This window comes from Pezoporus wallicus, unplaced genomic scaffold, assembly GCF_028554395.1.
Source record: "Pezoporus wallicus isolate ANWC-B61680 ecotype Strahan unplaced genomic scaffold, APGP_CSIRO_Pwel_v1 contig_2439, whole genome shotgun sequence".
In the NCBI taxonomy this organism is placed as follows: Eukaryota; Metazoa; Chordata; class Aves; order Psittaciformes; family Psittacidae; genus Pezoporus; species Pezoporus wallicus.
The window spans coordinates 562908-589729 of NW_026638501.1; the positions used below are offsets into that span (position 1 = coordinate 562908).

At 41.6% G+C, this 26822-nt stretch overlaps 1 protein-coding gene across 1 annotated transcript; it reads left to right on the forward strand.

Annotated features, from left to right (window-relative positions):
* Positions 1–170: 170 nt before the first annotated feature.
* CSGALNACT1 (chondroitin sulfate N-acetylgalactosaminyltransferase 1) lies at positions 171–24867 on the forward strand. The gene is made up of 9 exons (XM_057411106.1): positions 171–254; positions 7836–8089; positions 9724–10643; positions 18007–18223; positions 19436–19537; positions 20310–20488; positions 20903–20997; positions 24020–24101; positions 24464–24867. The coding sequence occupies exons 3-9, from the start codon at positions 10010–10012 to the stop codon at positions 24745–24747; spliced, it is 1593 nt and encodes a 530-aa protein (XP_057267089.1). The 5' UTR covers positions 171–254; positions 7836–8089; positions 9724–10009; the 3' UTR covers positions 24748–24867.
* Positions 24868–26822: the final 1955 nt, after the last annotated feature.

Below are 26822 nucleotides of genomic sequence, written 5' to 3' on the forward strand. Positions count from 1 at the left end.
TGTAAATTATCAGACTACTTGTTTAAATTGAAGTATTTGAGGATGAGAGAAACCACAGCAACTGTGAACAGGTGTCTCAAAAATGTGGCTTGGATTATTTAGTTAAAGGATATAAAAATGTGATGACATTTTTCATAAAATTAAAAGAGCTATTTGACCAGAAGTGATGTTTTATCTGGGCCTGTGTGTGCTCTAGTGTTTTCAAAGAAGCCCACAAACCAACATGAAATGAAAAGTTGAAGCACTGTGACTTGGTAAGTTAAAACAAAGTAGACATTCTCAACCAACTGAAATATTCTATTTAAAAATAAATCCATCTAAGTGTATCATGCAAAGCTAACATCTTCATTCTATGGAAATCAATTGTCTTAAGTAAAACGTCGTAGATAGCTGTGTTTTGTAAGACAGTTCCTTCGCTTGTCTTCAGGGTTTTTGTTTCAATTCCCTTTTAGAAAAATCATTTCATGGTCAAGTAGATAGGCTCTCTATATTTAATTTTTTGTACAGTCTTTCTTTCTTTTACCCCTCTGCCTGGACCTTTGCTGCAGAAGCTTTGCTGTGATTTATCTTTTCAAGTTCCCATAATAAAGAATTGACTAGTTTAATGGTGAAGGTGAAGTCAGTGAGATTCAAATATTATATAAGCCTCAAATAAGAAAATGAAAAAGATACTGAGGGTCTAGTGGAGGGCCACAAGGATGATCAGGGGTTTGGAGCATCTCTTTTATGAGGAGAGACTGTGGGAGCTGGGTCTGTTTAGCTTAGAGAAGACAAGACTGAAAGGGGATCTCATTAATGCATATATAAATATGTCAAAGGTGGGTGCCAAGAGGATGGTGCCAGACTCTTTTTGGTGGTGCCCAGCAACAGGCCAAGGAGCAGTGGCCATAAATTAAAACACAAGAAGTTTCACCTCAACATGAGAATGAACTTCTTTACATAGAGTGTGGTAGAGCACTAGAACAGGCTGTCCAGGGAGGTCGTGGAGTCGCCCTCTCTGGAGATATTCAAAACCTGACTGGGCATATTCCTGTGTAACCTGCTAGGGGATTGGAGCAGATGAGCAGATGATTGCCAGAGGTCCCTTCCAACCCCAATGAGTCTGTGGTTCTCTGATCACAGTATCACAGTATCACAGTATGCTAGAGATTGGAAGGGACCTCAAAAGATCTAGTCCAATCCCCCTGCCAGAGCAGGAACACCTAGATAATGTTACACAGGAATGTGTCCAGGCGGGTTTTGAATGTCTCCAGGGAAGGAGACTCCACAACCTCCCTGGGCAGCCTGTTCCAGTGTTCCGTCACCCTCACTGAGAAGAAGTTTCTTCTCAAGTTTAAGTGGAACCTCTTGTGTTCCAGTTTGTACCCATTACCCCTTGTCCTATCATTGTTTGCCACTGAGTAGAGCCTGGCTCCATCCTCGTGACACTCCCCCTTTATATATTTATAGACACTTATAAGGTCACCCCTCAGTCTCCTCTTCTCCAAACTATAGAGACCCAGCTCCCTCAGTCTTTCCTCATAAGGGAGATGCTCCACTCCCTTAATCATCTTCGTTGCCCTGCGCTGGACTCTCTCCAGCAGCTCCCTGTCCTTCTTGAACTGAGGGGCCCAGAACTGGACACAATATTCCAGATGGGATCTCATTTGATATTTGGAAACTTTCTCTAAAAAGAGAAAAAATATTTAACTGAAATAGGTAAGAAGCTTGGGCTTTTCAAAGAATTGCTAGGAGAATCTTTCCTGATATATCAAGGAAATGATAGATCTTTGACCAAAACCACATACCAAAACAGTAGTGATGAACTAAATGGGACTCTGTGGCACTTGTTGATTCACAGTAAGCGCTAACCTGGAGGAGGAAGGAAATGGGGGCTGAGTCACAGGACTGGTCTCTTCCTGTCCATCAGTACTGACCAGACTGATAGGGAGATGCAGATCAGCAGAGCTTGGGGGTTAGCAGGTGAGCTATAAGAACTGTTAATGCTGCATGTTTTAGAGCTATGTGTGGAGCTTGGGTACCTGTCTCAGTACTCAACCAGGTTGCAGTAATTTTCTGGCTTCTTGATTATTAGTTTGCAGTCTGAAACCTGATTTTCTTTTGTAGTGTAAACCATAGCTGAACAGTGATCTTGGTCAGCAGTACTAGTCCCTATCCTGCTAAGTCTTGCTCAGCCTCAATAACACATCAAAACCTTTATACCTGGTATACCAAGTTGTTTTTCTCTTGTCCTCTTTGCTCTTGATTATTTTATTTGAAGGACTGTCTTGATACCACACTACCCAGCAAATTTCCTTTTAAGTACAGAGAGCACAAAATTTAGGGCTCTGCATTACCATGAGAGAATAACATTGGGCTTGTGCGAGTCAGACATCTCTCCTCCATTCACACATGCTGGACTCAGAAGGAAGGAAACCTCCTCTGCTGTCAGCTCTGCTGGAGTTAATGAAGCTCAAGTTCACTATCCAGCTTGATAGCAGGGGATTCTAGCTGTAGCAGGGGATTTCTGGCAAGGAGAGGAGAAGGGAATCTCCAGGTTAGACTGGAGATCATGACAGGACATGCATCTCTTACATTGCCTTCTGGAGGATAAACAGTGTTGGAAACTTCCAGGAAAGTCCAGTAAAGGCTTTTGGAAGTGTACTATAGTACCTCCGACTAACAATTGTGCTGAGGAAGTTCAGGTTTATACACCTACAAGTCAGTGTGTTTAGCAGAGAGGGGTAGCGCATTGTGGTTGTAAGGTGGAAATCTGAGTGTCTAATACAAAAAATAACATTCCTAATAAAGACTCCTATAATTGCAGGTTATTGATCTGTGGAAAACTGCCAAGTCTTCACACATAACATTGTTCTGGGGGAGAGAAAGCACTTCTGCTAGTGTTGTTGCAGTTACTTAAAGTAATAATTCTTATGTATAATAAACAGTGATGCTATCAGTGTGTGGAGATAATTTTAGATATTTTATTGATTCTTTTCAGGTGTGGTTAGAACTTAACTAATGTTAAACTTCTGTGCAGTTTTTTGTTACATGTAAGGGGATGGTCTAATGTGAGTACACTAAGACCTCAGAACATAGGGGTGAAGTGTCAGGTGGTACTCTTACGGAAAGTTACTCCTTTTGATAGGAGGGAACCAATTAAATTAGCCACACTATGATCCAAATTGCCAACGAAGGGAAAAGTTAAAACTCCTGCATTGTTTTTTTTAACTTCCAGACTGTCCTGGGTTCAGCAGTAGCAGTCATGTTTCTCCTTCTTGGTAGCTGGTGCAGTGCAGTGTTTTGACTTTCGGCCTGGGAACAGAGCTGATAGTGATGTTTTGGTTTGGCCAAGGACTTTGTGGGCCTCATGCTCTGCCAGGGAGGAAGGGAAGCCAGGAGGAAGCAGAGACAGGACACCTGACCCAAGCTAGCCAAAGAGGTATTCCGTACCACAGCACGTCATGCCCAGGATGTAACTGGGAGTTACCCGGAAGGGCTGGTAGATGGCAGGGTTGGAGGAGGTATCGGTCAGTGCTTGGTCGGGCTGGGGGGGACGAGTTATCAGTCTGCTGGTGGTGAGATGTTGTATTCTCTTCCCTTGTTATTTCCTTTATCATTGTTACTATTGGTGGTAGCAGTAGTGATCTGTGTTATACCTTAGTTACTAAACTGTTCTTATCTCAACCCGTGGGAGTTGCATTCTTTTTGATTCTCCTCTCCGTCCCTCTGGGAGTAGGGGGAGGGAAAGAAGGGGGGAGTGAGTGAACAAGTTACCTAACTGGGTTTAAACCACAACACAGACTGAGAAGCATATAGCAGTATCTTAAATGTAAAGCCAGCCACTTCTCAGCTCCCTCGCAAGAAGAAAACATAGTATTTCCAGGAACATTAAGGCTTTTGAACATTTCTTATTCTGCTTAAGACTGCTTCTAATAGTTGTAACCTTTCTGCAAGATTATCAGATTGTAATTGTCAGTTATAGAGGAGGATGGTGCAACTGCCTTCTGTGGGTGGGTTAGAGACTGAGACTCACTTTGAGAGTATGCATGGAAATATGAGTAGAATCTGCTGAAGATTACTCTGGAACTGAAGATTAGGAAATGAATATTTTTACAGTAAGTTGTCTACTGTCTTCAAGTACTGGCAGTTAGGATTTTGATTCTGGATGCTATTTCTTAACAATCCTTTACTCCTGTTTCAAGTGCTCTATCAGTTGCAAACAAGATATTAGGATTTTAAGTGGTTTGTTTGGGATGTGTGAGTGTCAGCCCAAGAGGGAATGCAGTACAGAGAGGCTATGAAGGTGCACAGAGTTTATCAGACAGGTTCTTGCCTTTATTTCTGCCTTTTGTTTAATTCAGATGAACTAGGCTGAGGAGTAGTTGATAAATCATAATTTGGCTTGAAGGAGAAATAATTTCTTTTTGCATTCCCTCCACATGCACCTTAAACACTTGTGTAAGACTCGATTTTCATCCTTGTCCCATTTTGCTCAGTGGCTTGAATTTTTATCAAGGGGTTTAGGGGGCAAAATCTTGTCCCTAACTTTTAAAGCAGACTGATTTGTCTGCAGTGGTATGTGCAGTACTTGTAATTAAAAAGTTCAAGGCAAATGCCAAGTGGTTGCAGATTGTCTTTCTTTGTGTGTGTGTACACTTAAAGTCCAGGTGAAACATCTGTTTCCCCCTCCCTGCAGCTCATTCTGAAGACTAATATGATTCTAATGAAATCTCACTGTGACATGTGCTGCTGTTCAGTGAAGATATTTCAAACACCTACTAGAAAACTAATTGCAGCTTCTGCCATTCACTGCCTCTATAAAAAAAAAAGAAGGGGGGGGGGGGAGAGAAGAAAAAAAAAGTTTTTTGAGCTAAAATGGTACTTACCAGTCTGAGTTAAACCTGCAATAGGAAGCTGTAGCAGAAAGCATGTAATTATTTGGCATTGCCCATTCCATGTGTGTTGGGAGATTGCTGCCTCAGCAAATATAACTGTTCTTTTGCCAGCCGTTTGTGACTTCAACATGAAGAGCGAGGGGAGTATGAAGCTCAAATTCTCAGTTTTGTTTTTGGGAGTCAAAAATTCATACATAATATACATTGTCTTTTCTGTTAAGGGATAAGTTTCCTTTATCTCTACAGCCCATTAAAAATCCAGATGCTGGTAACATCTGTGGCGGGTGCATACCAACCAACTTTGTTAAGTTCTGCCACTCCTTATGGTGCAGCACACTCCACTGTGTGGAGCCATTCACAGAGTGCTTACGCTGGTGACAGAACCCGTTTCTGTGTTCAGCTCATTTTTGGGCTCAGGCACTTGAAATGAAAAGCCCCTGTGTGCTAGGCTGACCTCTGGCTGTGCTAACAGGTTGAGCTGAGGTTGAAGATGTTTTTGCAAACAGATACTTTTTTATAATTAATGTCCTTTTCCTTGTCTCTCAGACTAACCACTGGGTAGTCGTTAAAGCTTCTCTTTGCAAATAGACTAATACTATTTGATGCAGTTGACTGCTGTGAAATACAGAGGTGTTTTTGTCAGTTCCTGGAAAAAAACCTGACATTTCAGTTTGCCTCCTCTTGATCTCAGGCTCTCTCAGATGGTGTGAAACTGTGTAGGTCTGGTGAAATCAACAGAACGGTTGTTAGGAGGAGTTACCATCCCTAGCTTTCTGGCACTGTCTATCCAGTTAAGATGCTTTAGCTGTGACCACCTTCAGTGTTGACTTAAAGTAATCTGCTTTTTTTGGCACTGACATGGATTGGGACTGCTTTCACAAGCATGCCTATGAGATAGGATGTACAGTAACAACTGTATAGTTAAATATCAGTCAGTGCCTCTAAGACAGTGCCACTGAAGCCACCAGTACGATTTAGTAAGACAGATATAGCAAAAAAAAAAAAAAAGAGAGTACGTAATAAGTGCTTGTTGTCAAGATGCCTCCAGTCATGATGTCAAAATCCCTTTGAAGAGGGCAGCAATCCTCATAGCCTGAATTTCTTGTTATGAGAATGGTGGCTCAGTTATTTTACTGTTCTGAAGAATTTTTAAATATGCATCTTTGATGGCTGAGATTATAAACCAGAAAACTAGATAGTCAGTCTCACCTCTGTGCCTGGCAAAATCTTGGAGCAGATTCTCCTGGAAGGCATGCTAAGGCACATGAAAATCAACAAGGTGCTTGGTGACAGCCAGCGTGGCTTCACCAAGGGGAAATCCTGCCTGACCAATTTGGTGGCCTTCTATGATGGGGCTACAGAACTGATGGACAGGGGTAGAGCAGTTGATGTCATCTACCTGGACTTGTGTAAAGCATTGGACACTGTCCCACACGACATCCTTGTCTCTAAATTGGAGAGACATCAATTGGACCACTCGGTGGATAAAGAACTGGCTGGATGGCTGCACACAAAGAGTTGTGGTCAATGGCTCAATGTCCGGCTGGAGACCAGTAACAAGTGGTGTCCTTCAGGGATCGGTGTTGGGGCCGGTCTTGTTTAACATCTTTGTGGGTGACATGGGCACTAGGATTGAGTGCGCCCTCAGCAAGTTTGCCGATGACACCAAGCTGTGTGATTCGGTTGATACCCTGGAGGGAAGGGATGCCATCCAGAGGGACCTCGACACACTTGTGATGTGAGCTGATGCCAACCTCATGAGGTTTAACCATGAGAAGTGCAAGGTCCTACACCTGGGTCGGAGCAATCCCAGGCACAGCTACAGGTTGGGCAGAGAAGAGATTCAGAGCAGCCCTGTGGAGAAGGACTTGGAGGTGTTGGTTGATGAGAAAATGAACATGAGCTGGCAGTGTGCGCTTGCAGCCCAGAAAGCCAACCGTATCCTGGGCTGCATCAAAAGGAACGTGACCAGCAGGTCGAAGGAGGTGATCCTGCCCCTCTACCCTGCTTTCGTGAGACCTCACCTGGAGTATTGTGTGCAGTTCTGGTGTCCTCAACATAAAAAGGACATGGAACTGTTGGAACAAGTCCAGAGGAGGGCCACGAGGATGCTCAGGGGAGTGGAGCAGCTCCCATATGAAGACAGGCTGAGAAAGTTGGGGCTGTTCATCCTGGAGAAGAGAAGGCTGTGTGGAGACCTCATAGCAGCCTTCCAGTATCTGAAGGGGGCCTATAGGGATGCTGGGGAGGGACTCTTCATTAGGGACTGTAGTGATAGGACAAGGGGTAACGGGTTAAAACTTAAACAGGGGAAGTTTAGGTTGGATATAAGAAGGAAATTCTTTCCTGTTAGGGTGGTGAGGCACTGGAATAGGTTGCCCAGGGAGGTTGTGAATGCTCCATCCCTGGCAGTGCTCAAGACCAGGTTGGATGAGGCCTTGGGTGATATGATTTAGTATAAGGTGTCCCTGCCCATGGCAGGGGGGTTGGAACTAGATGATCTTAAGGTCCTTTCCAACCCTAACTATTCTATGATTCTATAGGAAAGAGAGTTCTCTGAAGAGAGACCTAGTATGTTTTAGTGAAGATGGCTATATATGCACACATATATTTTAGGGTCAACATTTGAAGAGCTCTTTACCCAAAACTCGAATCTGTTGCTGCTTGTAGAAATGAAGTTGCATGTTTATCTAAGCCATTGAGATGTAATTTCAGTTTATGCCATGTTAGCACAACTAATCCTTTCAGTGATGTTCAGCTTCTGCCAATTCTGTCAATGGACTAATTGTGTGAAGTGAAGCATACAAGCACAGCAGTGTTTTATGTACTACATCTTACCACTTCCTGACCCTGTCTCACTGCACACTACCTTCTTGCAGTCTTCTAGCCAGATCTGTTGTAGAGTTAGAAATGCCCAGATTAATTTTCCCTGCTTTGACAAGCTCCTTTACATTGCAGGAGGCCAGCTTTTATAGTGCAACCATAGGAAGCGTCTCCACTACAGCCTTTCACCACACAGGAGACAGACTGAAGATGTAGGCAGCTGGTAAATGTGAAAGCAATGAAAAGGTGTTCTGAGGTTGACGGTGCTTTCCACAGTACAAGTATTTTCTGGGAAGGGCATAAGAAGGGAGATAAACAGATGATCGTGGCAAGCTGAGAAGTAGCTGTAGCAGACCAAGATGTTCCAAAGAGAAGATCACAGCAAAAAGGTAAGGGCACTAACTTCATCCTGTCCTTTTTCCTGCTGCTTGAATATTTTCTTCAACATCAACAATTCTTCATTTCACATTTTCTGGAGAATCCTCTAAATACTATAATAGCCATTCAGCATTACAGCATTGAGAAAAATACAGTAGTATTTTCATAGCTCACTTTAGCCTCCTCAATTCTTACTCTAAAAGTGCATTTTTTTTTCCTAGAAGCTCTTCAGACTGATAAAATATTGATAACAGTTCAAAGATAAATACGACTGCATAGCTGCTATATATAGAGCAATAGTCAATCAAGGCATGGGGAGGAAATCCTGTAGCAGTTCGTAGAACATCCTACAGAAGACTTTGACTTAAGATTATAACTCTGATATTCTCATCTTAGACAACCTGTTTTTACTTAAGGACCTGATGGCAACGGTGTATGACTAAAAGGACTGTGAATCTCAAGTGTCATAGTGTCATACATGCATGCAAGGGGAGAGCAGCAGGGTTGCTCAATTAATTTGATTGTGTTTGAGTCTAACATTGTAGCATCAGTGTTATCTAGGACATTACTCAGCCTTGGCCTAAATCTACTATCAGCTGAGTAAATGATGAAGCTCCTTGCATCAGCATGGATTTTGGCCAAAAAATAGGGATTTTGAAAATCCCACTGGTAGTATTCTCAGTGCAATTTTTGATGTAGCTTACAGCTGGATCAATATTTGTGTTCAGTCATCTAATTTTTCTGTCCTGCTTCTAAGTATACATGAGGAAATCTTACTAAAATTTATAACGTTCCCAGTTTTAACTTCTCTTACTTAAAAATATACCTAAGCCAGCTTCCCAAAACCTTTTCTGTGGTCTTCACTCCTGAGCAGAGAGCATATGTGAAAAACACAGTAGTACTGAACATTGCTGCAAGACTTTATAATGTTAAGAGAAACAGAAGAGAGCCTTAAAATGATAACACAGTGTGCAATGCTGTCAGCCTTAGCTGGAAACAAAGCTTCCCCTGATTTTGAGTAAGACTTGGCCTGAATGCTCCTAAAAAATCCTCTCTCTCCTTCTTTAGTTTTAATGGTAGGATATGTCAAACAGTACTAGTTGCAGTGATTGGCCTCGATAATAGTTTCTAGTCTCTTGGTTATCAAATTTCTGCTCCAGGCCAGGCTTCATATGTTCAAATGGAACCACATTTGCCACCTGGTGTTTTGGAAAACATGCCTGAAAGCTGAAATCTATGCGGTAGCTGTGGCACTCAAAATCTGAGTGCTTTAAGAGGCAGAACACTTCATCATTGCTCAGAGGAATTTAGCACCTTAACATCTCCCCAAAAAGTAATAGATGATGACTTCCTAAAATTTCTAAATCATGACAGATGTTGAGGCCTGGACCAGTTTTTCATTGGCGATGGATGAAGTCATGTTATTAAAATTAAATTCGTGCATACAGGATTTCCCATGTAAGGGTCTTGGCACCTTCTGGGTCCACAAGCACTTCACAGCTCTCTCAAAGAGAGAGCTCTCTCTCTTCTCAAAGCAGTTGAGAAATGAGGTAAATTCTTAGAACATTCTTAGTGGTTTGGACTGGATGACCAAATTCAGATTAATTCAGTGCCTAAATGACTGTCCTTGTCATTTGTCTTTCAGGTCCTCAGGCTCCAGCAGCAACCAGCTGAACAGATTGCAGCAGTGAAGGTGTTGCCATGAGGATCGGGAGGTGTCCTGTCTGCTTCAGAGCTTGTCTTTTGGTCCTGTTGGGTAAACAGCAGAGAGAGCCCAATATAGAGGCAGAGCACATGTTTTAAGAGAGCTGACAAGCCAGCTCCTGTACATACATGTATCTGTGTAAGAATACTCCAAGTCCAGGGGCCTCTGTGACACTGCGTGGATGTAAGAACTGTTGCATGTGTGGGGTTAGACTGCTTTTTGAGTGATGATTCTCCGCCGAAGATTTGTTCTATTTCTCCCCCGATTTGTAGGCCTGCTGATGGTGGCCTGTTGCTTGGTGACAATTGTTTATATGTTGGCTTGCACACCCAAGGGTGACAATCAGCAGCTTTCCTTGCCCAGGGTGCACAGTCCGACTATGAAGGAGGGATATGAAGCCATTCTGCAAGAGCGAGAACAGTATCACCTCAACTACATCATCAGTTTGAAGAAACAAATTGCCCAGCTGAAGGCTGAGCTCCAGGGCAGGAGTGAGCAGTTTAAGAACATGCAGGACCAGCACCCAGACCCTTTGGGCATTCGACTTGACCACAGCAACCCGGAGAAGGCCCAGGCTAATCTGCTGGCTTTCCTCCGTTCCCAAATAGACAAAGCTGAGGTGCACAGCGGCATTAAGCTGTCCACAGAGTATGCGGTTGTGCCCTTTGAGACCTTTACTCTTCAGAAGGTGTACCAGCTGGAGACAGGGCTGACGCGCCACCCAGAAGAGAAACCTGTAAGGAAGGATAAGCGAAATGAGTTGATAGAGGTGATAGAGTTAGCTGTTGGGAGTTTGAACAATCCAGAGGGGAATGGCAATGCAAAACACCGTGTGTACACAGCCTCTGACTTCATTGAAGGTTTGTATGCAGACAGGAGGTTAGAAGGGTCTACACAGTGCTGGTGAGGGGTTCTGGTGTGACTGCTTTGCTGAGGGAGATGGGTGTTATCTCAGAGCACAGATGTCTGGGATGACGTTAATGTTGCGACCCAGTGATGCTGTCTCAGGTACAACTGCAGAATGGCAGCTTTGCTGGGGAATTGGACTTTGTGACAACAGTGCCTGCCAGTCTCTTGTAGTGACCACTAATGTGTGCTCACAGCTCTCTAGTCAAGCACTTGCTTCAGAACTGACAAAACAAGGGGTGAATGACCAGGCTGCAATCCCAGACCTATTGTCACTGTTAAGACTGATAACTGCAGTCCAAATCCAAACTCCAATGTTACACTTATTTCCACCTACACAGCTCTGCTAGAGTCAGAGTGGCAAGATAGGTTTTGAGGACAGCAGCTGAGGAGCTCAGTAAGTCAGCTGGTATCACCTGTAACTTCAAATGACTATGAAAGCCTAACCTTTGCAGGGTATCTCCTATATGAGGAGTGGTGCAACTCAGCCCTTGGATTCTAAAATGGATCTAAACAGTTTTTACTCTAATATATAATATTGAGGCAGTAAGTGTGGATTTTTAAAGTGCCATTTTTTTAAAGTGCCATTTTTTACAGTGACTGGTCTTCATTTATTCTGTCACTAAATCCAAAGTGCTTACTTGGTTCCAGTCAGGCTGCTTTTTCGCAGCCAGGCAGAGACACCAGGTGTATTTCAGGAGTACTTCAGATGTATTTCAGGAGCTGTGATGTCTCTGTTGTTGATACAGACAGTTTTCAGCGTGTAAAGACCTTGTTGAGGTAGGTCCTGGCTCCTCGCTGGTGCAGGTACTTTCTCTGCACCAGTCAAATTCCTCTGGCTCAGACATGGGACTAGGGCATGGCAGGGAACTGGGAAGTGCTTCTGGCTGCCAGCATCTGAATGCATTATGGAGCTATGTGCTTCTAGTCTCCTCTTTTCTGTTTGTTGTTTGTTTTATAATTTCAAAATATGTTTCTACTGTTTATTATAGGAGCTGAATAAGCATCTATGCTTGGCACCAGCTCTTTCACCGGGAGAGGCGAGGGGAAAGGAGATGTTTCCTGCCATACGTTGCTTAATATTCCAATAAAGTTACCATTTTGCTTAGAGCCTACCTTTATGCACAATCAGAGGGCTTTGTCTGGGTACCAGTGCTGTTCCTGAGGAGCAAAGCAGAATGTGGTGTGCAGAAAGGCATGGGAAAGGATGCACGCTGCAGTGCTGGCTCTGTGGAGATTCCTCATGCACTAACGGCCTTGCAGGCTTTCACACTCATGATGAAATACTCCAGAGGGAGAAAGCCTTGCATGCATCTCAGAGCTTAAGAAACTGGAGCCTTGCATGCAGCTCAGCCTGAGCTCAAGAAACTTTCCTTGTGTCCTCCCCCACAGGACAAGCCCTAGCTTCTTGTAGGTGCAAGGAACAAATTCTCATTCTTAGTAGTGCAAACAGATTTGTTTGCAAATGCAGGGATGAAGCTGTGCTGACTTGGCAGAAAATATCTCTGCAAAGTTCCCTTGAAAATCTCTGTTATCTCTTGGCAGTCCCCCTTCCCCCAGCCTCCATTCTTCAAGAATGATAAAAACTGCTGATCATAGCACAAACAAATGTATTTCTTTGTGTAACTTGAACAGGAGAAGAGAGTTTTCTATTCCTATTCTGCATTTCAAGTATGGTTTGGACTCAGAATTTGTTTTGGAGACAGTGCTCTGCAGGTGCCACTGCCTACATAACAAGTTAGTAACAGGCTGGATTCCACGGCAGCTTTTGGCAGCTTTATATGAATTCAGCAATACAGCATCCGTGAGCAGAATTATCCAGCCACCAAAGCCAGCTGTTTTCACTTCTGGAACTGGCCAGGATAGCTGGAATTTTCTGGGAGATGTGGCCCAGGTCTGCACTGAAAGTAGTGCCACTTAACCCTGTAAGCTTTTTACCTTCCACCTGCTCTAGCAATAGCGCACAAAAGGTGTATGCATCTCACATGTTAAAGGTGGGTCTGATGCCCTTGTCTTAAGGTTGAGCAGGTGAAGGGATGTGCTGAAATGAAGATCAGGTAATCAGGGTCAGAGACAGGATCCACAACCTGAAGTGCTGCTCTTGATACATTAGACTTGCGTCTTTGTTTCTGAATATTCAGTGAAGCCTTTGACACTGGTTTTACTCAAGTGTGCTGCTGATCTCACTAGCTAGTCTTACTAGTATATAGAGTGCTGCAAGTTAATTTCGCGTTCTTGGGCCTCTTGTCTGTTCTTTTCCTATTCTTGTGAGTCACATCTGGTACCTGCTAGCACTTTTTCTATACTAGCTCATTGTTAACATATGTCAATAGGCAGAGTGGTAGTTTGGTGCAGTAAATTTGATTAGGGTCTGTTTCTCTTCCTCTTTTCCATTCCATCACTTTAGTCTTGTCTTTGCAGAAGGAAAACATTTCTCCAAACACTTCTTACATTTAAGGATAAATATTTTGTCTCTGTGGCTGGGATCTCTTAAAATAAGTGTTGCATCCTCTGCAGTTTCTAGACAGAACCACTTATGCGTGGGAATTAGATTGTGACCCTAGTACCTTACATCTGAGCTAAACTCCTTCTCAGCAGATTTGCTGTTACATGAAATTTGGGTAGGATTCTCAGACAGTTCTCTTTCCAGGACTAATAGCTGACACATGGTGGAATTTTCCATTTTTCCTTACTTAAACCAAGAGAGCCACACCTTCTCCCTTGGGCCTGAAATGTATCCATCTGGCTGCTGGTCTGCTTCTCTCTTCACAGAGGCACTTGGGCTATTCAGCTGCTATAATCCTCTCCTCCTTATTCCTCCCACTTCTATACCAAGCTCACTCACTTTCTGCTACAAGGAGCTGGTAAGAAACAACATGGAAAAGATAAGAATTTTCTGGGTATTCTAAGCAGGCAAAAGACTGCTCTGTTTCCAATAGAAAGCCAGTTGCTCAATGGGCAGAACTGCAGGTCTGATCATTAATTTATGTAATGGCAGCAGACCTGAATAGATTTGCAAGTCATTCATTTTCTCAAGGATGGAGTTAATAATTTAGAGATTCTAACAAGCCTGAGTGGTGCATTCCATACGTGAATGTAATCACTGTCTGGTGATGTTCTCTCCCAATAGGAACACTTCCAGAAAATCCCTGGATCACTTCAGAAATGCCCTGCCACAGCACTGTCAAATATGCTGTATAAGTTTTCCTGCCTAAAGTATGTGACTCTCTCGTGACTGGATGTCCTGGTTTCAGCTGTAACAGTTATTTTTCTCCTTCCTAGTAGCTGGTGCAGTGCTGTGTTTCAGCTTTAGTCTGAGAACAATGCTGATAACACACCGATGTTTTAGTTGTTGCTCAGTAATGCTTACTCTGATCAAGGACTTTTCAGTCTCTCATGCTTTGCCAGTGAGGAGGCCAGGAGGAAGCAGAGACATGACATCTGACCCAGACTAACCATATCACAGCATGTCACGCCCAGTATATAAATTGGGGGGAGTCACCCACAAGGCCCAGATCACTGCTCAGGTCAGGCTGAGTCAGTGGGTGGCTAACAACTGTATTGTGCATCACTTGTGTTTATTGTTGGTTTTCCTTTTCCCTTTTAGTTTTGTATTCTCTCCCCTTGTTACTTCCATCATCATTATTATTATTATTACTACTACTAGTATATTATACTTTAGTTATTAAACTGTTCTTATCCCAAGCCGTGGGGTTTCAATTCTTTCTATTCTCCTCCCCATTCTGCTGCAGTGGGAGGTAGTGAATGGCTGCATGGTGCTGGGACTGGCTGGGCTTAAACCACAACCCTGGAGTTTTAAATATGGTCTCAGAGGTGAATGTAAAAGAGTAGCTTTGCTTCCTCAAGATGACAGCTACTGGTGGTGGGCTACCTGATACAATTTTGCCCTGGAAGCTTACTGAAAGGATAATGCTCTTCCTCAAAGGATAAGATGATGTATTTTACTGTACATGAAGCAGAAAGACCACCATCATATTGAGTTAAAATGGGGACAGTGAATACTGATAAATTGTAATAGCGGTTCCAAAAATATTTAATAGAATATAAGTAATGAGCTCTGGTCCAAGGAGCATTTCTGTTTACAGTGGAAGACCTGAAACCTATGGTCTGTGGAACTGAGGCTAAAATTGTCATGCACTCAACAGGACTTTGTTAAGGTTGCATGTCTCTTTGCCATGTATATTCTGAATCTTGCTTGCCTGCCCTGCTGAATAGAGATCAGGTATTTTCCATTTCTTTAGAGAGTCCTGGGAGTTGCTGTTCTGAAGACTGCACACTTACCGCTCTTTAGTCAACCCTTCAGGCCACCCAGGTCTTTCTTTGCTTCTCCGTTTCATTCTAGGGCCAGTCTCTCTGCTGGCTCAAAGCTCCTGTTCCTATTTTTACATTGCATTTCCAAAGACTTTGACTTTTCTCCCTGCTTCTGAAAGGAATGGTGCATAATCTGAAACATACTGCTGTAATGGAAGCAATAGATGCTCAACTGACCTTCTTTTATCCATAGTGAACATCTGGCCTTTCCAAGGCTTTTGTTCCAGGAGCAACCTTTTCAGGAAAAGGTTTTTGTTTTACTTTTTTGAGATTACTTTCTTCCTCTCCTTGTGCGACACCTCTTAGAACTGAGACTGCTTGACGCATGTTTCTGAATCATGTAAAAGGTCTTGATGGCAGAAATGAAGTAGTGCTTTCGGAAATGGAAGAATCTTGTGAAAAGCAGGATGTTCTGCTGGGTGAGTCCCTGGAGTGACTCAAGACATTCAGGCTTATTTCCAGGGCTCACTGTCTGACCTTGGGCAAATCATTTTGTTCTCTGCCTCTAAAAAAAATACTTAAAAAAAGGAAAGAAGATGCTTAGGAAAGGAAAACAAATGGTTTAAATTTGTATCAAGAATAACCATATTTAATTAAATGGTATGCATTAAACTTGCATACAGTTCTCTTCAAGGTAAAATGGTAGGACTGTAAATTTTTGGAATACCAACTTGCATGAGGGAACCTTGCCTTCACCTAAGCTGGTTTTTTTTTAGCTGTAGTAGAAGTTCTGAACAAGGACAAAACTGCAGAGTTAGAAGCAGCCTTTTTCAATATGTGTAGCACTAGGAGGGATCCCTTGGGTCACAACACGCATTCTGCTTGAAGGTGCTTCTTGCTTACTTGGGAAAGCTTCCTTTATTCCACAAATGTACGTATCTCTGGGGTAGTAGTATTTGTGGGGGTCATTGTTTCTTGACAGGGGTAGAAGAGGATATAGAAGCGAAGACTTTCAGATGTTGCATGGTATCTATTATTAAATTGGTTAATTTAATTTAGATCTTCGTTGCGATGAAAAAATGTCAGTTCGCTATGTCAAACCTGTGAAACACTCCTGTTTGTTTCTCTTTTGAGAAAATGCAAATCAGATTTAGTTTATATTTTTGTTCAGCTTAATGTCAAAAGGCTACCTTACCCTTCCACAGCACAAACTTCCTTGGCAAGACCTGTGTTCAAAAACTGCCTGAATAAATGAGTGCGCCCAGCAACATGCTCCAATCATCAGCAGGCTTTCTGCAAAGAATAAATGGGTGAGCTGAACTCAAAGGCCCAGATTTCCATTCTCTGGCCACCAGGAAGAGGAAATACAGGGACTATTAGGTCACCATTCAGATGATCTCAAGTGCAGGCTCAACTTTAATAACAGATATAGTTCATGGTCTGTACTTTGCACAGACTATATAGGAAAAGCTAAGGAGAGTCAAGGATGCGGCTTTAAAAGATTAGCAATAAAATAATGATGGAGCTGTTATCTCACTAGGTTCATCTGCTACTCTGGAGGGAGAGTTGGAGCATTTGTTGAATCAACTTAGGTTAAAAATAAAACATGAAGTGAATAACAGCTCAGTAAATCTGCATATATTGTTCATTAAGAATAAAACACACAGTGATGGTGAAGATAAGACAGTTCACAGAGCTCTGGCCAGGGAAATTAAAAAATTACCTCACTAATTTTTTGGCTGTTCTGAACATACCAGTATTAAAGCCACAATACAAGATTTAGAGTTTATGTCACTTTGCAGTTCAAGTAAACCTTTGACCCAGACCTTCACAAGAAATACGAAGAGAGCTGACAATCTATGGGTCAGATGCACAGCAATGCTATACATAAAAAGATGACTTAAGATTAAAGAATTTAAAGAAAAAAAAAAAAAGGCATTATTTTGGTCAAGCTGTTCTTCACAACCAGATGGGGAGGAATAAAAAAGAAGAAACAAGTTAAGCAAAGGTGTTTTTTTTCCTGATGAGTTTTGCTTTGTCTCTTGAGTTTCTGCAAGAAATGGAAGGCATTGCAATTATACTCTTCTACTGATGAATTTGTTAGGATATTTACAATGGCTTAGCAAATAGTTCAAATTAACATTTACTTATTCCTTCTTAAACCTAATGGATCTAACTATGTAAAAGCTTTATATCAGTATGCACAGTAGCGTCATTTAAAGTGGGTAAAATCTATAGTCTTTTTGCCAACTTTATCTCATTTCAGGTGTCAGAATAGTATTTCAGTGGGGCATGATTGACACTGTATGCAAGTTCCTTCTATACAGGAAGTAAGTAGATGCCTGTATGAATTAAATACCCTCGGAGACTGTCTAATGTGTGTCCTGGGTCTAGCCTCTGACAAACTCTGAGAAGTGTCATCCTTGCAGACCATTACTCACACAGGAGTGGGCATCATTGCCAGAAAAAAACAAGTCTCCTGAGAAATGAGTAACGAGAGTTTTGTCCTGATTGGTGGTGGGCAAAGTTGATGGCTGCTGGGGCCTGGTTGCATAGTTTTTTAGGGGACTTTCCAGAGAACCTCCCAGAAAGGAGGAAAGGAATATGCTCATCAGGAAAATTGCTTTTCTGGGAGATGGCCTAATCACTTATACTGCAGAGAGGCAGGCTGCCTTTCACAGTCCCTCTGTATCACTATTACCATGCATGTCTGCAGCATCCAAGTGGAGCAGTCTGTAAAATAAGGACAGTGTGTCTGATGGGTGTGAGCAATTGGTAACCTTCAGGGGTTTGTAACTTGGCCAAGCCTAGGAATGTGCCTGTGAGAATACCAAACAGCTCTTGCAACCCAGGGCTGAGGCCCTGCCAGGGTAACAGCCTCCTCCAGTGGATGGTGGATTGTGTACTAGGTTACAAGCAACTATCTCATGCCTCCCCTGCCTTTCAGCTTATGTGTAGCAGGTGAAGACTGCATCATTTTTTATCTACCATCTTCCAAGGATTCTAACTTTAATCCAAAGTCTCCTCTCTTTTGTTTTCATGTAGGGATTTACCGTACTGAAAAAGACAAAGGCACATTGTACGAGCTGACGTTCAAAGGAGACGCAAAGCATCAGTTCAAGAAGATTGTTTTATTCCGACCATTTGGTCCTGTAATGAAAGTGAAAAATGAAAATGTCAATGTAGCTGACACACTTATTAATGTCATTGTGCCATTGGCCAAGAGAGCCAGCAAATTTCGGCAATTCATGCAGAATTTCAGGTGGGTTCCCATTCCAGTGCTGACTTCATTTTTTCTTACTTGGAAAGTAGAATGCAATTTTAGAAGTTATCAAGCCTTACTCAGTAAAAATCATGCTACTTTTACATAATATTTCATTGTGCCACTAAGAAATCATTTTTGAGATTATTATAGAGACTGAAAGGCATTTGGCTGCTTAATGCATTGTGATGAGCAGTAAAAGCAATTATATTCCAGTCATCAGGGTTTCTGATTTGCATTTACCTGGCTTATGTGTCTCAATCTGTTTTGCTGGGGCCCACTCACTGTGGCAACTTGAGAATTTCATGCTATTAGTTGCAAAGGAACATTTCTAAGGAAAAGGGGAGTTAGTGCTCCCAGACACTTTGCTAGGTGCTATTAGAGAAAAGATTAAGGCAATAAAAGACAAGAAGGAAATGTATTTGAGGATAGTCGCTTTCAAACTTCTATTTTTCAGCATGGAGATAATGTTTGGAGGAGAATTTATTTGATATATAGCTTTAAATAGCTGCCCAGAAAAGACTGTGTTAGCAACAGATACTGACTCTTACAAAGGGATTTGTTTTGCCTGATTACAGCTATCTAAAATTAGGCTCCTTGTCTAAATTAGCCATCTAAGAGGTTCTTGTTTTAGACTGAGAGAAATCACCCTCTGGTCATGCTGATCTCTGCTGATTATAGATTAACTCTTGCTGTCTAAACTTTGTACAAGTGAGGCATGATGTCTAGCACTGATTCATAAGGGTCCTATGCTTAGGCTCCTGGCTTGATCTCTGGTTGTTACTTAGATTTTAGTAAATGTTTCTTAACAGAATGCCAAAGATCTGAACTCTGAAATATCTATTATCAAAAAAATCAAGGTTAAGAGGTGGGTATATATAGCTTCTCTAACCTCCACCTCTCATATTCTCCTAAATGCTAGAGTTATTGCCTGCCTGATCATTCTTCCTGGGGCTTGATGACCTATTTTAATGGGATCCTCCTATTAATATAACAAAAACTGCTGTGTATTTTCCTAATCTGCCTGAAATATAATCTTCTGTCCCATCTGACAGAGGTAGAGTCCCTTGTCAGGACAAGGATCTCTGTCAGTGAATCGTGCCCTCAGGGATGCCTTCCAAAGTTCACCCTACTCTGTTTTGCCTAGTGGCTGTAGGTTATTGAAGAAAGCTAACTTCTGGCACAAGTCACAAATTTGTTTCTATTCTCTAGGGAAATGGGCATTCAGCAGGATGGGAGAATTCATCTCACTGTAGTTTATTTTGGAAAAGAACAAATGAATGAAGTCAAATCAATACTTGAAAATACCTCCAAGTAAGTACCCAAATATCTGATGTGTACTGCTTATAAACTGCAATTGTACCATGAATTGGAGACTAGATAGCTGTCCAGACTTGTAGTTGTACCAAAAAGTTCTAAACTGCATCAGTGAAAACAGCTTTTTTTTCCTTTGTATCAGATAAAACCGGTGTTACCCTGACAGTGCCATGTCTATGGTTCTGTGATGCTGGTTTTTAGAACCACAAAGCAGATGTTAATGAATTTACCTCAGTGCAGCTTTTTTTTCACACTGGCAACTTCTTTAGTGCTTTTGAAAGTAACTTTAACTGTTAGGACTGAAAGTTGGCTTCCAAGGGCATGTGCAGACAATATTAGCAGAGCACACAGGAACTAGATGCTTTTGGCCAGGTCTGGTCTGTGTTTACTTGCACACTTGCTGTGTTTGTCAAGATCATGTGGCAGTGATGTCTTTTGGTATCTCTCCATGTGGGAAGAAGACCTTTGTATAGGTACAGTAATACAACCACATGTATTTTATATTTGCTTACTGACGGTATTTTTGCCCATCTAAGCATTGTTGGGATTTTTGTGAGGTCTGCCCAAAGAAAGAATGCTAGCATAGGAGTACACAGGTCAAGCTCTGAATGTAGACATAGTGGAAATCTCAAAGTGCACATTTCTTCCCTCAAACTGCTCTTAGAACTGTGACATTACAGATTTCTAGGTTAATTGTTTCATACTGGGTTCCTCACCCATATATTAAGAGCTAGAAGCACAGAGTCAGTTGCTCAATATTTTCTTTCAGGTCAGCCAACTTCAAGAACTTCACCTTCATCCAGCTGAATGAAGAATTTTCCAGGGGCAAAGGATTAGATGTTGGTGCTCGATTTTGGAAAGGAAACAATGTTGTTCTCTTTTTTTGTGACGTGGACATATACTTCACAGCTGAATTCCTAAACTCCTGTAGATTGAACACACAGCCAGGTACTGCTACTCATGAAGTGTATTGTCTTTCAACTTTCAACAGATTTTTACCTATTGTGTAAGAGTCTTCACCAGAGTATTCTTCTCTGAATCGGTAATGAAGCTGCAGTAAATCATTCTTGAAACTTAGAGAATTAATTAAGAGGATAAAAATTCCATTGCTGGTTGGCTTTTGAAAGGTTATAACACTCCTGCTCCCAGTGTGATGAATTTCTTTAGCAGCTGTGCTCTCTGGAACAAGATCTTTTTGTTAATTATATTATCCTCGCATTCATATTCTCACTCAAAGGATATAGGCTCAGTCAAAATTTGTGTGATTTTGGATTTGGTCTGAACTGGAGAGCATCTTGTAAGAGAGAGAAGTGAGTTCTATACAGCTTTAAAAGAAAATAAATAACCCATTGTCATTTCCAGGGAAGAAGGTGTTTTATCCTGTCCTCTTCAGCCAATATAACCCCAGTATAATTTATGGCCACCACGATTCCATCCCATCTTTAAAACAGCAGCTGGTAAGTACATGCTTCTCTTAATGGCTGCTTTTATTTGGACAAAACATTTTTTTAAAGTGCATATGCTTTTGGGTAGCATTTCCGTATTCCTTGTGCACAGCCACCATCACACAGACAAAATTAACTATAGCAGTCACCTTACTGCAGTTTTGCAGTTATGTTTCCCAGGGAAGTATCTTGGTATCCTTTATTTTAACCCTTGTTTGATGTTTTATACACGGAGCCTAAGGATTTAAACCATGTTTGCTTCTCTGACAGAAGGGATTTTCTAATTGGTGAACAGTTCCTCCATGGTGTGCTGTCTTGGGGTGGCAGTCCCTGATCTTGCTCTCGTTTCTTCCTATTACTGCATAGTTTCTTTGCTTGCATCTTCGATAGCTCACATTTGTAAAAAGCATACATATACTTAGATGAGTCAGTGAAAACAGAATTCCAGGGGCTGTCACAATTATTTCCCCACTTACTTGAACACCTACAGTGGTTTTTCCTCTCCCACATCATTAAACTGCCTGCAACCAGACAGTATGTTTTGAAATGTACCATGTTGTCTCAGAGTCAAATCACATGTTTGGAGCTGTCCCTTCTGGCTTTAATCTGGCGCTGACATAACACAGTTTAACTCCACTGTTTTTCAGCTCACCTGCTATCTTTGGTGTTACAACAAAGCATTATGTTTAAAAACATTGCCATCACGCATACTATTAAAACATGTAGTTGAAATGGGATAGGTCTCCTTGTGATAAGGAGGAAGCTGTTGTGAGGAAGAAGCAAGTGGCAGAGCCATTACATGGTGCTGCTGCAGATTCTATTCTCCACTCTCTTGTGCTCTGGCATTGCATTGTCTTGAAGCTAAAGGGGTGGTAGAAGTCACGGCTTTCCCTTTATGTCCACCCTCCACTCTTGCTTCTCTCCATAATCAGCAGGTCCCAGTCCTCAGCCCACTAGCACTGGTAAGTGGCTGAATTTTCAAATTGAAGCATAAGCCAGCTATGCAGCTTCATTCAGTTTCTCTGGGACAGGTCCCAGATTGGCACAGCTGCCCTTCTTACTGCCAGGCACTGCACCTCTCAGAGCTCATTGTGCCCCAGGCTGGACACTGTCTCCAGAGCATCCCAACTTCTATTGTTTTCAGTAGGTAAGAATTAGGGTTGTTGTGAGCCCAACAACAGTCACAGCAGAAAAAGATCACTAGGGGTGTGAGTCCAGTCTTCTGTCATCACTACCACAACTTCCTGCAATCCCTCTAGAAAAATGAAGAAATAGAGTCTGAAAAATCAACCAAAATATTTTAAAATCTTTTTTGTCTACTGCTCCCTGTGTTATCCAACAGGTAGCCAGAAAGTCTTTTACTGAAGAGGCTGGAAAATCCTTTCTATTGTTTGTTGTTTTTTTTTCTTTGATGAAACTTGTTCTGATAACACCATGGGATTCACATTAGCTCTTCTCTCTCTGATGAGAGCCCATCAGGGATTCTCAGGCTTTAAGGACTGTGCTTAGGAAATGAGAGTTTAGCTCTCAAGCTGGCATAAATTCCAAAAGCACGTTATCAGGATTGTGCAAATATTTATAGCTAATATTTGAATTGTAAAATGTGATGCTTATGTCAGAAAAGCTTGACTTAAAGAAGTACTGCCAATCTAATTTTTATGTAGATTTTTATATTTTCAGCCCACATTAGTTTCCAGGCATGAGGCCAGATCTGTGCCATTAAAAGAAGACATTGTTAGCACTCTGTCCTGTTACTTGGGCTGCTGAGAAGAAAAAAAGGAAAAGCCTTCAGCGGTCTTTGACAGAATTTGATTTGTGCAGCAGCCACTTGCACTAATGGGAAATAATAATGCTAATGCATACGAGTAGCTTGCTGTAAGGGCAGCAGCATGGAGATCTTCTGCTACATTGCAGACCTGACAGCTACAATCTTGTTTCTTTTTAATTGGCTTCTGCAGCAGCTTGGCTTTGTCAAGGAAAGGAGAAAAGAGAAAAGAAAGAAATAGCCACACAAGCAGTAAGATAGAAAACATTGACGTGACAAGAGTTATAAACAAAAAGGGGAGGCATGAACAAGAAATCAGGAGAGACTATTTTGGAAGAGGATTTTTTGGTAAAGAAAACGCTGGGATTTGTAAATCCAGAAATAGAAATTGTCTCCTCATCTTCTGTAGCTCTGTGGCAAGTGAAGCCAAAATTTTCAAAAATAACTGCTAAGGGGTAGGTTTGTAACTAGACCTGCAAGAGTGACAAGTAATGCTGACTTGCTTAGGGGATTTAAATACCTGTCCCGGTCCCCTGAAGCTCTTGGGTGTGTCACCAGACTGGGTTAGGTCACTTAAATTATGACCTTATGGTCAAATATACTTGGATATTTGCTTTTGAAAAGGATTACCCTGCTTTTTTGCTCATCTGATTTTATACCTGCAATACATGTGTTCATGGTCTATCTCAGTAATGTAGACTGCACATTCATTATTACAAAGGCTTTTATGGGATATATATCTACCACCTAACATTTCTGGACTTCAATTTTAGCTGGACTTATCAGTTCTGTAGTAAGAAACTATTCTTCCCATTTTCCTATTTTTTGTCAAAATTAAGGCAATCAAAAAGCTGTCAGTTGTGTGGTCAGATCAGAACCACTGTTTTCTTCCAGAGCTCCTGTGGTCTACAGCAGAGTTTGGCTTCCCTGGTTTGCCAGTATGTTTCTTACATTTGATTTTAATCCCATAGAAACCAATAATTTTGGAGGATGTTTTGTCTGCAAGGAAGCAAACTCCATAGAGAGATGTGATATGAATCCTTTTGGTCTACAACAGCAGGAGTGGATCAGGGGTTTATCCATGATAGCTAATGACACAGCTGATTCTTTTGGGCAGAAACGTGCACTATCTACAAAAACTGGTTCAGGATCAGCCACGGATTTCCATGGGGAAGAATTAAAGAGCTTCTATTTCTGCCCACATTCAGTGTGCTTCTCACACTGAAAGCACTTCTACTCCCATATAAACATTCCCTTCCCTCCATGCAGGTTATTAAGAAAGAAACTGGATTTTGGAGAGACTTTGGGTTTGGGATGACTTGCCAGTACAGATCTGATTTTATCAACATAGGTAAGAAAAGTACACTCCAATACATTTGTCTTTTTACTGAGATAGAGAAAACTGTGATCGGCTTCCCTTTCCTTGGCTAGTGTGTCTACGCCTCTAATTTGCAGTAGAGCTCTGGTTAGATGTTCAGACTATTCCTAGGTGTCATAGAGGTTACCAGAATCAGAGCTCTGCTCAATTGAAATAAAGCAATTTTGTCTGATAGTGAAAGATTTGAAGTTAAGAAATTTGGACACTTTGATGTTGGCAGAAAGTCCGTCTGTTTTAAAGGGCTGACTGGAGCCAGAGAACAGCTGTAGTACAATCAACAGCACTAGTTTGCTAGTATACATTTCTAGTTTTATTTTGGATTTTGTTTGTATCAGGTGGCTTTGATCTGGACATTAAAGGATGGGGTGGTGAAGATGTACATCTGTACCGCAAATACATTCACAGCAACCTCATGGTGATCCGAACGCCTGTCAGGGGTCTTTTCCATCTGTGGCATGAAAAACAGTGCCTGGACGAGCTGACCCCAGAGCAGTACAAAATGTGCATGCAGTCCAAGGCCATGAACGAGGCTTCTCACGGCCAGCTTGGGATGCTTGTTTTCAAGCAAGAGATAGAGACACACCTGCACAGACAGAAATGGAGCAAGAAGAAGACATGAAGCCAGAAAAGGGAGGCAAAACCCCTCTGAATTGGACTGTATGGTGTTTTGGAAAAGAGCTGCTAACAAGAGAAGATGAGATGAGACTGAAAGGGGATGGTGATTCCAGCAGGATGGCGGCAGCAGCAGATAAGGGAAAGCGCTTGCTCTCCCACCTTCTGTTTTTTTTTTTCTTAATAGGACTTTTAAGTACTCCGTCAGCCTGACTGTTCAGCACTTGCTTATGGGGCAGACCTGAACACCTGATGAGATTCAAGGTCACAGAGGCAATAAACATTATATAAATGACAGTGTGGTATTCACAATAACAAATGGATGTGCTCTTCCATTGAAATGTTTGGAAGATGTGCACAGTTATTTAAAGGATTGACCCGCTGGTGGGTCAATAATAATGAGATACTTTCTACATCTAGCCTGACATATCTAAAAGGATCTATTTTTGAATATTTTGAAGGGCAGAGTGCCTGCTCTGGGAATGCCATCTGATTGTTAACCATGATTAAGCTGGAGTGACCAAAAATCTTCTTCGCTCAAGGAGCTGGGGTGGGGTAGCAACAGCAGTGAACTGACAGGGTATTCCCAATTCATTCAGAGGCAAAAGGCACCTCAGAAAGTGCTTTCAAAAATCTAGGAGAAAGCCCTACTGATCAAGTGTGATGTTTCAAAAACACTGGAAAGTAGTGCTTGTTCTCTTCTGCAGACAGCAAACCAAAAGCACTGAGCCATGTTATATCACATGAATCAGATGGTGTATTTCTGCTTTAGAATACTGTAAGTATCTCAAGATTTATTTTTAAATTAATTTGGTTTTGCTTGGGAATTATTTTGTCATACTTCAAGTTTTCTACTTCTAGCCTTACTAGGAAATAGTAACAGCCTTCCAAGACTTGAAAAATGCTCTGCAGATCTGTGTTTCCTATGAATGGGAACTGGGTTCAGATAAGTAAAGGGATTTTTCTACACAGTCTGGGTGCTGGGAGACAGAAGCTTTACCATGCAGAAGAAAAGGATATATATATATCAACTTGCAGTACTGATTTAGCTGGAGGCTTTAAACACTGAATGTCAGATAACAAAATTAATGACCATTAATCAATACCAAAGTATTCCTTTTAAACCAAATGTAGAATCTTGCCGAGAGCATAGAAAGCTTTTTGTAATTAACAAAATAAATTTCTGTGATGGATTACTGGACCAAGAAAATTCTCTTATCATAATTATAGGTGCATCCTTCTTAATAGATTATTTCCAATTGCCTAAATATGTTGAAAGCATGAGTTACTGTTCTTATAAAGCATTTTTCTTTTAATGCTGGCTACTGTTTGTCATTTTAATGTATACTAGCCAACAAAAACTGCATGGGCTTGGAAATCCTATTTACTTACCTGCATGCTGAAACATGCTGCTTCTCTCTTTGGTTTATAGCTTCATATTAATTCAAAGTATTCTGAAAATAGGTTCTAATTTGGTTTTTGGCTTGAAAAAGCTGGTGGAAGAAATATGCAACTGAACAATGAATAACATGCTATTTGTTGTTTTACTTGGAGAGAACTTATGAACCTCTTTTGAAAGCACCCTGTGCCCAATCTGCAGGCTGAAACCATGCTACTGTAAGTACCTTTTCCCTTGACACATGTTTACAGGAGGTTTTCTTCTGCTGGACGCATATGATCTGCATTGCAAATCCCTTGCAAATCACCAGATGTGCAAAACCAATGCAAAAGTACAACAGAAAGAATGGAAACTCTGTATGCTTAAAACCCCTACCCCCAAATACGTAACTTACCATAAAAACTTCAGCAATAACTCAAGTAGGTCTTCCAAAGGACTTTTTTTGTTCCCAGATTGCATGATAAATTATTTATAAAGGGCTTTGTTTTGATGGAGTAACTTTTTAAATACACAACAGGAGAAGACGGGTATGGCTTGTTGAATACATATGAGAGCTATGGTAACTCAGCTGCTCCAAGATAATAGTTGCTCCTACAGTCCCCCTTAACCTGAATTTGAAACTGAGCGATGTATTTTAGGAGAGTTTCATAATCATAGCCTGCTTCAAGCCTAACCTTAATATT

Excerpts from the sequence above, each read along its gene's own strand:
- CSGALNACT1 (XM_057411106.1), top strand. The coding sequence starts at position 10,010 with ATGATTCTCCGCCGAAGATTTGTTCTATTTCTCCCCCGATTTGTAGGC. Across the intron at positions 18,224-19,435 it reads CAATTCATGCAGAATTTCAG|GGAAATGGGCATTCAGCAGG; the intron begins GTGGGTTCCCAT and ends TCTATTCTCTAG. Across the intron at positions 20,998-24,019 it reads CATCTTTAAAACAGCAGCTG|GTTATTAAGAAAGAAACTGG; the intron begins GTAAGTACATGC and ends CCCTCCATGCAG.